The sequence below is a fragment of the Galendromus occidentalis genome, unplaced genomic scaffold, assembly GCF_000255335.2.
Source record: "Galendromus occidentalis unplaced genomic scaffold, Mocc_1.1 scf7180000075708, whole genome shotgun sequence".
Lineage (NCBI taxonomy): Eukaryota > Metazoa > Arthropoda > Arachnida > Mesostigmata > Phytoseiidae > Galendromus > Galendromus occidentalis.
The window spans coordinates 189,285-200,515 of record NW_003803698.1 but is presented as its reverse complement, the minus strand read 5'-3'; the positions used below and the strand labels follow the sequence as shown (position 1 = coordinate 200,515).

At 51.2% G+C, this 11,231-nt stretch overlaps 2 protein-coding genes across 2 annotated transcripts; one reads left to right on the top strand and one right to left on the bottom strand.

Moving 5' to 3' along the window:
- The first annotated feature begins 682 nt into the window (after positions 1-682).
- Positions 683-1,373, top strand: RpL37a (ribosomal protein L37a). The gene is made up of 3 exons (XM_003737946.1): positions 683-731; positions 924-1,059; positions 1,195-1,373. Exons 1-3 carry the CDS (start codon positions 729-731, stop codon positions 1,338-1,340), a joined length of 285 nt encoding a protein of 94 aa, XP_003737994.1. The 5' UTR covers positions 683-728; the 3' UTR covers positions 1,341-1,373.
- Positions 1,374-2,683: 1,310 nt separating this feature from the next.
- Positions 2,684-7,458, bottom strand: Sym (symplekin scaffold protein). The gene is made up of 13 exons (XM_029112586.1): positions 7,381-7,458; positions 7,131-7,297; positions 6,884-7,039; positions 6,670-6,786; positions 6,324-6,587; positions 6,002-6,237; positions 5,543-5,772; positions 5,208-5,393; positions 4,871-5,121; positions 3,922-4,793; positions 3,346-3,809; positions 3,070-3,248; positions 2,684-2,840 (listed from the first exon to the last, which is right to left on the bottom strand). Exons 1-13 carry the CDS (start codon positions 7,456-7,458, stop codon positions 2,732-2,734), a joined length of 3,309 nt encoding a protein of 1,102 aa, XP_028968419.1. The 3' UTR covers positions 2,684-2,731.
- Between the last annotated feature and the right edge of the window lie 3,773 nt (positions 7,459-11,231).

Here is an 11,231-nt window from a genome sequence, read left to right as displayed (position 1 = left end):
CCGTCAGGAGGCGACTGGAATGTCATCTGCGAGCAATCCCTCGCGCTCCAGGCGGGTTCCAGGTTCCAGTTCATCAGAATTACTCAGGATTGCGCCCTGTAGGATGGAACGACGAGCTCGCGATCCGATTTCATCCCGTTGTGATTCGGGGTGATATTATGTAAGAGCATCGATCTGCGTTGTCCTACAAATCTCAAATCTCAAGCACGAATCTCACCGGTCGGCCCGTTTCAATCCATCACCAAATATTATCGATATCTATCTAACTCTCCTGCCATCGACTCAACCCACGCTCACGGGATCTTCCGCCAGACTCTCGCACGGGCCATGGCCAGACAGAGCGTCGAGTTCGCTTGACCCAACCTCCAGCCTATCCAAAAGAGGGCACGAACCAGTGCCGCAGAATCGTATGTCCTTACGTGCTAGAGACCACGCATCCACTCAATCTCCTCACTCGAAACGGTTAGGAGTTCCGAATCGCTATAGAGCAGTTCAGGGAAAAGGACATCTCCCTACTTACTCAGCGTAGGAGCGGTTCTTGCTTAGCCCAACGGGGGCGGCAAAAGTAATCCGGGAATCACCGACATTCGGGTCCGATTCGAAGAGCCCGCCTTCGGAGAGCCGCCGAAACATCGTACCCGACGGACAGTGCAGTAGCGTCGCCCCGGGTGGTTTCGGATTCGGAATATGTGGATTCTGGTCCTTTTAGCAGCGAGATCTGGGCAGCCATGGTGCGTTTTTCTTATGGCTTCGAAAATCCATCCAAATCACTTAGACATAGAATAGCTTTCGCCTCCTACTTTAATTGCGGAGGCCCTGGAAGCCGTGCTCGGATTTCCCGTGCATCTCTTCACCGACTTCCGTGAGAATGCCTCGAAAGGAAGCCTTCTTGATGGTAGAGTTGACAACCTTTCTTTTCACAGACGAAAGGGACCTCATCATTCGGAAAGCGGCATAATAAGACGCACACTTTGTGTCGCCGCTGTGGTAAATCCTCGTATCATATCCAGAAGAGCCGCTGCGCGTGTTGTGGGTACCCGGACCCGAAAACCAGGAGCTGTGAGTACTGCCACGGGCTCCGAGCCGAAATCAGAGCCCACGTGCTTGCCTAATCGTATACCGAGAGATTCCATATGAAATGCTGTTTCACTGTTGTGTCCTGCCGTGTATACAAGGTTGAGTCTCCCCTTGCAGACAACTGGTCAGTGAAGGCCTTGCGGAGGAAGGCACCCGGCTCGGGCCGCATGCGTCATCTGAAGAAGGCCCTGAAGAGGAACAAACCGCCGAAGGTGGATCCTTTTAAGGCGATCGCGAAAAAAGTTGCTTCAGCATCAAAGTGATGAATAAAGGCGATCGAAGCTTCTCATCGTGAATTCCCAGCTTTCTCTTTACGCATTCATTGAGCCCGACACGCGAGTGAGGCTTGGTGTCTCCGACTCATCACGCAGAACACAGGGTAGTGAACGGATCAGTTCGAGCTGTGCGACAATTGAAAACCTCCCCCGCATCGCTCAAGGCAGGGCGAGAAAACACGCTAACGTCTCCGAGCTCGAAAGCCCTGCTGATCAAGAGCCTCGCTGAGATGGTATGTTCTTCCTCTATCGTATGGGTCAGACTTTCGGCTTCACGAGGTTGACTCGCGATGAAGTACATATGATACTAAGAATCTTATGGAAGAGCTATGATCTTCGCTCATTGGCCTCCAATGAACCGCGAGAACGTCCTCGCAGACACATTCGTTTCCGCGAGGCGGTCTCCCGTTTGAGCGTCGATTGCCTTACCGAAGTCACTAACAATAAGCACTATGCCTGCGCGACCAATAATGTCGATGAACGTGCACATTTGCGAGGGCCATCTTATCGGGGTAACGACTAAAGCTCCCAAATACCCGCCAGTTTAGAAAACCGCGATTCTCGGGTACCCGAGAACCGTGGAGTCGAAACCGCGGGTAAGAACCGGAGAGAACCGAATTTTTCCTCCTCTGATTTGGGACTGATGCCTGGCGAAACTGATCGAGAAGTTTGAACCTACCAATTCTCCGGAGCCAACGGACTCAGTCGAATTAATTTTATTCCATCAGAAAGGTATATTTGCCGAGTTCAGTCCCCGTATTCGCGGTACGGTCCACGTCGGCCAGCAGCGAGAGCAAGCTCGCTCATCTGTCGAGCGGCTACAGGGGAAGTGACCAGAACTGCCCCCTCGCGATTCCGAATAATCTGACCCCCGAATATAGGTATGTAGGCGGCCTGATTATTCGGTCCAGAGGGTCTACCTAGCGAGATGTAGTGTGGGGTTTTGAAGACCCGGGTCGACCTACAAATCCCGCGCTATCCCGTCTAAATCGCGAGGGTGAGTTCAAATACTTTCCTTGTTAGCGTGCATGAGAGAGACATTCAGCCTTCGAAAACATCTCGGCCTGGATTCTTGCTCATTTGGGGGCATGTGGTGGTTTAGAAACGGGAGAAGAGAAGAAAAAAAAAAGTGGTTCAGAAACGGGAATGATTTGTCTTGCCCCCTCGGAACCGCGGGTAAGAACCGAGAAAACCGGTCGGCTCCGGATCCGAGAGAATCGGCGGAAACCCGCGGTTCCAGAACCTCGGGTAGGAACCGCTGGAAGCCCTAGTAACGACCGAAGAGGTAGTAACGATTTTGACACCATACGAGGAATGCAATGGCTCATAAGAGAATAGTCCGTCTTTATTCTTCCTCGATCGAGCGGAATTATTCCATGCTAACCAGATATATGATGCTCATCGGTTTCGGTTTTCTCTGGTGTTTTGCTCTTCGAGGCCACATCTTCGGGGAAAAGGATCTCGAGAACTTTCGAGGGTACATGCGACCTGAAATGCATATAATCAGTATACGCGGGATAAAAGCACAAAGAGAATCTATGGGAGTCTGATCTCATCGTCGGGACCGTGGAATCACGACTGGTAAATACACTCTGTGCCCAATCCGACCGTATTCGCATGCATGAAGCAAGAGAATCCCGATGAACGCGTGCAATGCGCTTCCGCGAATCAAGCGACACCCGCGCGGAGTCGACAGCCCCACCGATCGGTTACATACTTCTGATGCTGCGTAAGGGAGGTCACGTGCTGCACCAAGGGGTCCTTCAGCGACGGCGCGGCTTCAAACAATTCCCTCAAAGGTTCCGGCGGAAGTTGAATAATGACGTTGAGGCTCTGAGGCTGAGCCCGCTCACAGCACTTTATGAAGCCCTCCCAAACCTTCTTCTGTTTCCACACCTGTGAGCGAAATATCCGGATGCTCAACAAGACGCGAGCGTCGGATTGGATATGTTCGCATCGAAGGAGTCCCACAGCGTGGGTGTCATCAGTATACCTGTTTAGTTATGAGTCGCTGCAGAATGTTCATGACGAATCCTAGTAGTCGTGGATAGAGTGCCAGAGACTGTATCACTGTCCGCATCAGCAGTGTCGGTAGCGGTGTTTGTTCCATGAGCTGTTGCAATACCAGCGCCAGGACGTCTTGAGTGTAGACAGACTTTTCAGCGAAGCAAATAGAAGTTGTTTTTATGACGGTTTTGACATCGCATTTAGTCGGGTCGATATTGTGCAGAGCAACCAGAAGATCCGCAGGGCTTAGCGGACCATTCTCCCCGCAGCCCAGAAGCCGATTGAAGACTTCTTTCACGACATTCGAATTCAATTTTATGAGTTTGGGAAGCGCCGCAATGACTTCCTTCTTCGTCAGTCCTGTCAAGACTGGTATGAGGAAACGGACGTCAGCGACTCGTTTATGGTATAGATCACGAACGCGGGCCACGAGTTCTGGAGACGGTGTATCTGGAGGGGAAAGTCATCAGTTGGTGTTCAGGTACGTTACAGCAGAAGATGAAGAAGCTTTGAAGCCATGCCAGAGGTATGCACGGAAAAGCCAACAGATAAGACCGCTTACTCTGTTCTGTCAGCAAATGTATTATTCGCGTGATGAGCGTTTCTGCACCCGGGGGACAGTTTTCCAAGAGCCGCAAAAGCTCCGGGCTCTCCATGCCCATTCCCTTGACGGGCTGTTCCAGAGTCCACAGAATCGTTCGTTTCGTATCCGGTGGAGCGTCAACATAAACTTTGGCCAATTCATGTACAAGTGAATGATTCGCGGGAAGAAGAGCCAAATACAACGTCATGCATAGCTTGATATCGTCTTCAAGCCAGACATTATCGCCGTCTTGTTGATTCGGATACAGGGAGGCAGGGGGAGAAGGCTGCAGCAACGATCTCAGATGATCGACCGCGTAGCGCTCAACAGCTTCCTTCATCTCCGCCGATTTCTCAGCCAGTATCAGACATTGCTTGACCGCTTGTTGGCGCACTTCTTCCATATGGTTCACCGTCAATTGGAGCAAAAGTTCGAGGTAGTGTTTTTGTTTGATAGGTCGATACTCAATCAATGACCGTAGAATGTTCAACCCATGATTGACAGAAACTTCATTTTGGCAATACTGTTGCAGGATGTCGATCGCGTTCTCCGTCACGACAGGAGCTTCCATGAATATTTTTTGGAAAATCACATCACGGTCTCTCGTTTCGACTTTGATCAGGAGATCCATCAGAATGTCTTGTAAACACTGGCCGTAATTCCTCAAGCTCGAGTCGATGCCCTCCGAAGATAGGTCAGCATTGTATTCTTCGAACAGCCATACCATGACGAGATCCGAATTCGCCCGCACGTTTTGGAAAATAAACTCCCGAATGACTTCACTTATTTGCCCTCGGATCTGCATAGCCAGGCGAGCGATTGTCTTCAATTTTGCTTTCGAATGGCCGATGCTGACTGCAAGACGAGTTCAATTTCAGATTCGAGAACACATTCATCGACTTCATCTGAAAATTCTGCGGACCGAGACCTACCAGTTCTGAGTAGTCTCCTCACCGCCGACGACATGAATTGTTCTCCTTCTTTCCTATTCATACTCTTTGTGACTTCACTGAGATTCAGGGTCCGTGCTCTCATTTTCAAAGCTTCCGCACCAGCCGGCAATAGGATTGGGGAGGACTCGTCGCTTTTGGATTTCTGAGATGAGCTCGAATGCGATGCCGAAGTCGATGATGACGCCGCTTTTGCGCGACCTATGGTCTCGATTTGCATGGGTTCAGCCTGTTAACCGAGAGTAGTTGCAGTCCATCATTAATATTCTATCTGTCACTCTTGCTTCAACTCGAAGATAAGAGGTTTAGGTTTACCTCGGCTCTGCTCATCTCCAGTTGAGCCTTCTTCATCATCTCTTCGACTCCTTTACCCATGTTCTGAGCCGTCATCTGGGTCGCCATCAGTCTCGAGAGATGAGCAATCTGCTGCTCTGTTCCAGCCACGCTGATGGGCGTATACGTCGCTTGAAAATTGGCTGGCATGGTTTCAGGTAGTCGTAGCTACCACATGGAAACGCGTATCACCGAAGGTTAGTACGAAAATTGATCATCCAAGGAGGGCTCTCCCATCCGGACCGCATCCGGCGCACATTCGCCTCGGAAGAGCACATATGCTATTTATGCTCGGAACTCCATGGATCCAAGCTCACCATCGTGACGAGGACCACGTCGGTGACATTGAGAGTTGTGAGACGGGGTGCAATATCTGAAGCAGTGATGTCTATGGCGCTCTGAGTAGGGTCCTGCGCCATCTTAGGAACCTTTGAGGTTTCGTCGTCCTCCTCCTCATCTGCAACCGCCGAAACCACCGAAGGCGATGATCGTGGTATCTTCCTTGCCACCGGAGCGTCCACGGGGATGGAACGCTTCCGGGATGACTCTGCCGAGGAGCTCGTCAGTTTACATCATTATTTTTCCTCATTTTCGGAGCAATGCTAGATCCTCCATTGATAGATATGAGAACAATTCCTCTGCCCGACGTCAATTGATCAATCTCAATGACCTCGGATCGATCCGCCATCGCGATATTCAGAACGAGCGATGGGGATCATGACTAGGACTAGACCGCGCGTCCACGCGGTCCCCTCATCTGTTCTAATCGAGCTCACCTTCTATGAACTTGGGCGGTAGCTGCTTGGCCATTTCATGCGGGGTCGCGCCCAGATCCGACAATAGTGTCGTCAATTGCGGGGCGAATCCGAGCGCAACAGGATGTTTGCACAGCAGGAAGAGTTGTAGTTTGAGATGTTTGCGGACAGATGAGACTTGAGATTTGGAGAGCGTCGGCGGTAGATTCGCATGGAGCGCTTCCAGAGCATTGATGACCCGCGACATGAATTCAGCTCTGAATGGCATTCCTTAGTTGGCATAGAGGAGAATAGCCGAAATTCAAATTCCCCCAAAACCCGAGACGAAGCAGCCCTGACTAACCGTGATTTGGCGATGATTACCAGGCTCTGGGAGCAGGCCATCAAGTTTACCGATGATATGTGTTGCGTTCCGTGGAATGCGAGAAGTCTCTCAAGAGTCTTCTTGGCCTGTTCCTCGAGCTGGCTAGGCTTGATGAATTGAGCTACGTGCGTAGACGCATCGTCAAGAGAAACTTCATCCTCTCCTCTGGTGGGCGAATGCGCGTCAGGGAACGTTTGGGTCAAGACGACCATTTCCATGAATTTGACGACGAGCGTTCGGATTCTTTAAAAATAAAGCAGTCTGTAACTTTTGATCCCAAGAACATTGAGCTTCACCAAATCACACGACCCGGAAGACTGATTACCCGTCGTTGTAGCTATCAAGAAGTCCGACAATTGACTCTTTGATGTCTTGAAAGTATTTCCACGTACTCTTCTTCAAATCATCAATGTCCGATGTCCCTTTAGAGGCGCACAGCCACCTGACGGGAAGAATCGATCGTGAAGCCGTGATTCACTACGGAACAGTAATCCAATATAATCACCCAAGTCGACAAAGATCATGGTCGGAGATCATACTTGAAGCAAACTCTGTATAGCTGAGTTGCAGCCTGTATCGCGCGTTTTTGCACATTTGGATTCTCCTCATCCAGCATGATTCTGATGTTCGCGACAACCTTCGGTAGAATGGCTGGATCTCGCTTGCACGCGATCTCCATGAAGCCAATGAGGAACCTGAAATTTGCATCCCGTCTCTCATGGTATGCATTATGAGATCGCCATTTCATGAAGCTCAAGAGATTCGAACGAGACAAGCTCAGCTCACTTCTTGACATCCGGGCTGCGATCGTTCTGGAAAGCCAGGACTTCGTCGAGAAAGTTGTCGAGGAGAGCAGCATCTCTGTTCGTAATCAATTCTTGCACGGTGCGCAGGTTCAAGATTTTATGTTGCTCCCTCGTGGCTACGGCAGCCTCATCCAGAAGTGCGACAACCTGCAATCCGACGTGGAGGGAAGTGATTTAGAATTACCGCGGGCGCTGGACGGGACGAAACCGACCGCCGAAATTTTACCCACCCTCTGGCTGATGTCCTCTGGTCCTACATCACTCTCCTCGGCAAAGAACTGCGCCGCTGTTGGGACTACATTCGGCATGATTTTTCCTGTACCCTGACGCAGTCACGAATTGGAGTTGATCGCTTCGCGACTTCAACCTTGGTTCTGGATCCAGTCCATGTCCATACCGATTACCGATTGCGGATTGTTGCCGGTGGCTCGTGTGTGGGATTCCTCTGAGAGGCGAAAAGAAAATATCGGACACAATGAGGACTCACTGCGTTTCGCGCGCAGCCCGCACCGCATGACTTCGTGACGCTCTCTCATGCACGTCGACGTGACTGAGAAACCATGCTCGGATTTCGCGGGGTCACGATTTCCAGCAAACGGCAGGGGACGCGAAGTTAGACGAAAATCGAACCTCGCTATGGGCGAGAGAACGTTAACAATGATGAGGCTGATCTTGTGATGGACTTGGAAGAGCATCGGGCCATTTTCTCGGCACTCGGTAGGCTCGTCGATTGGCTCCGGAGACGAGCGATCGAAGTGGCTCGCGCGTTCTCTGCTTATCATCCTCGAAGTTCTCGATTCAGTCCCGGGAGATATCGCGATCGCCCCAGAACGAGAGATTTGCTCGACGAGATATTCCACGATCATCCGGAAGGACCTTGTTAAACTACTGACGTAGCTGACGTCGACACAATCGACGAGCTCGCCAGGGGAAAAGCTCGTGGACCTGATCGCATAATTAAGAGGACCACCTGCAAGATGAGAGCCACTTGGAAGCACTTCGTGTCCCAGTTGTGCGTTGCGCTGCGCTCCATTGGGTTGGCCTTAGGCTTTCACTGGTCGTCTCGCCGGTGATATCCGGACGGATGTCGCCGGTTCGAGTACGCATTCGATGAACAACGCCCCGCGGAATCCTCAACTCAATCACGCTCCCCCGGGCGAGCCCCATAATATTTTTCGCCGAATAGAATCAACGAGTTTACCAGAACCATAACCATTACAATTACCGGATTCCCGCTCGGGAGCAAGCGGTAATATCTACTCTGATGTCAAGTCGCGTGTGGACTGCGAATAGGGACCCTGTATCTGTATCGTAACTCCCCCCGGATCGATCCCGATAATTTCCCGTGTCTTAAGTATCTCTTATGTTGGAATTCACAATGAATCAGAATGTCCGACGCCCTCGGCACGCGCTGTGATCTTGCCAGTTCCCCAGGTGCTAGCTCCCAGGAGAACCCCGCAAGGCTTCTCCCTCTGGCTGAGCACCGTCCGTGGGAATTGATTCAGCTCTGAAGCACGAGAAAAGAGCAGACAGTGCTCTATTCTGGTAATCAGATCACGACAGGGGTGCGCAGCCTAGAGAGAGCTTGCGACGGGGACCGGGAGCTCCGAGCTCCGACTCCCATAATCGGGAGATCCACCGGTTAGGGTCCACCCACCGGTTTTGAACCGGTCACCAGCTATGGACCACCCACCAGTTTAGGTTCACTCGCACCATCATGCCATAATGTCGCCACCGGACAGTCATGGACCGGGCATAAACCCCATGGAGATAAGTTCTGAGAGCATCACTATCGGGGCTGGCTGCAACTGAAACGAATTGAAGATGGAACTGGAGTATAATCTAATGAGGGAAGCATGCGTCGAAGCCAGTTCTCGAAGATCGAGGCGAGCATGCGAGAACTCTGACTGCTAGCCGAGCGGGTCGTTTCTCGGGCCATCCACTTCTTCAAGGAGAATCTGCGATCTATATAAACTTGATAATCTTCCCGACCACCCTGCAGTGTTTGAGGAGGCATCGCTCCATAGAGAGAGCATTTATCCAGCAAAGAATGACATTAAATTTATGAAGGGAACTGTCGGCGGCCAGGTTGATAAGGCGTAGGAAAAACGAGAATCTGATCTTGCGATCGATCATCGAAGCTCGCCGATGGCGGAGACTCATGAGATCTCTCGAGAGGCTGCGAATTCCGGAGGGCGGATTCGGCGGCTATCCAAATGTAATAGAGGTCCCGCATACTTTCGGGCCCCTGCCATGGTCCCTTTCGTTTGCGAAACATTTCGAGCTGTTCGGAAGCCATCCGCTGTTCTAGCTCCATGAGGAAGAACATGGCCGAGTTCCCCGGGAGAGGGCTCCCTGGCTCTCTCGGCGGCGCCGGCGAATCTACAGCTCTTTCCGTAATCAACGGGCGATATGCCTCACGCTCGAAGTCCATTGATTAGCCAGCTTCCGTCGATGTTCTCGAAGGTGTCCCGTATCAGGACGAGGAATTCCTCCTTTTTCATCGAGCGACCCCCACTTTGAACGCACCAGTTTGTCGCTTCGACCTGCCAAAGTGTTTTGAGCGGTTTGAAGACTGCCACATCGAGAGGCTGGATAATATGAGTGGCCTTCGGTAGCAGGAACAAAAAGACGATGCTGCTCCTTTCTCAGTAAGAGACAACGTCTAGAGCCAAGTGGGAACGATGGTTGTCTAGGAACAACAGAACAAGTCTCCGAATACCCTTTTCAACCAGGAGTGGTGTGAAACTATTCTCGAGATAATCCAGAAAGGTTTTCCCAGTCTGCCATCATTTATCCGAATGAAGCAGGTAGAAACCAGCACAGATGAGATCGGTCAGGCCAGTAGGCAGGGTTTTCCGGCGCGGGACGATTGCAGTGGGCGCTAGCGCATCACTATGAGAACGAGAATGCGGATACGGTGGGACCTCAATCATATCAATGACATCACTGCCCGGCAGCCGGAACGTAGCGGGGACAGAGCATCAATCAGGCGAAAATCAGACACATCTACACATCCGAAACTAGAGGGAACTGATGTCGCATTCGGCCTAACCGCCCTCGTTTGCGCTGCCCTAGCTAAGAGGTTCGTTGATAGGCGAGAAATTTTCTCCTTCGAGGCGCCGCGTGCTGGATGGGGAAAATCATTGATATGATCGAGTTTGTAAGGGCAAAATGAATCAGCTAGGGGGGATGACGCGAAGCAATCTTGACACTAGCTCGGAGAGAAATCGCTGCGGAACTGCGCTCCAAGGCGTTTCCAGCCGCTACAACTCCCGGCAAAGAGGCGACTTGGGTACCCACACAACGCCCAGTATTTTTTGGAGAATGTTTTCGCTTCCGGATGACTTGATATCCGCTCGCAACCCAAAAACCTGAGATTCGCTCCGTCTCAGAATCGAGGGGATTCAATGCAATCATTTCAACGTTCGGAAAAGCGGCGAATTCGAGTATCGCTCATCACAGGAAGTTCATTTTTTTTCAGAATGCTTTCGCTTTCGGATGACTTGATATCTGCTCGCATCGAGAATCGGGGAATCGAATCCAGCCTCTCCAGCTCCAAGCTAGGGGGCGGACTCGAGAATCGTTCGGGTATCGGCTAGAGATCGATTTTCTTTCTGAGTTGCCCGCTGTCGATGGGCTCTCTCAGCCATCTATGACCTTGAGAATGAGGATCTTAAAATAATTCCGACATAGATATAATTCTTCATGACCCGACACTGATTGTACATATTCCTATGGGGAAAATGGCCCGAAATTCCGGTCCGAAACTGGTGGGTGGACCATAATTGATGACCGGTCCAAAACTGGTGGGTGGACCTTAACTGGTGACCGGTCCAAAACTGGTGGGTGGACCTTAACTGGTGACCGGTCCAAAACTAATGAGTGGACCATAACTGGTGGATCTCCCCTACATTAGAGTCGCGACAGATGGAAGTTGTCTTCACCCACGGAACTGTGGCCTGGGTCTGGCTTGAGCCTCGAGCCTCCGCTCCCAGGCTCTTTACTCATGGGAGTTATCTGATTTGAGGTCGCCAGTGTTCTTCAAGAAATATATGCGCGTATCTATGCTCACAAATAC

Excerpts from the sequence above, each read along its gene's own strand:
- RpL37a (XM_003737946.1), top strand. Across the intron at positions 1,060-1,194 it reads GGACCCGAAAACCAGGAGCT|ACAACTGGTCAGTGAAGGCC; the intron begins GTGAGTACTGCC and ends CTCCCCTTGCAG.
- Sym (XM_029112586.1), bottom strand. The coding sequence starts at position 7,458 with ATGCCGAATGTAGTCCCAACAGCGGCGCAGTTCTTTGCCGAGGAGAGT. Across the intron at positions 5,773-6,001 it reads ACCGCCCAAGTTCATAGAAG|AGTCATCCCGGAAGCGTTCC; the intron begins GTGAGCTCGATT and ends GCTCCTCGGCAG. Across the intron at positions 3,249-3,345 it reads AGCGACTCATAACTAAACAG|GTGTGGAAACAGAAGAAGGT; the intron begins GTATACTGATGA and ends TTTCGCTCACAG.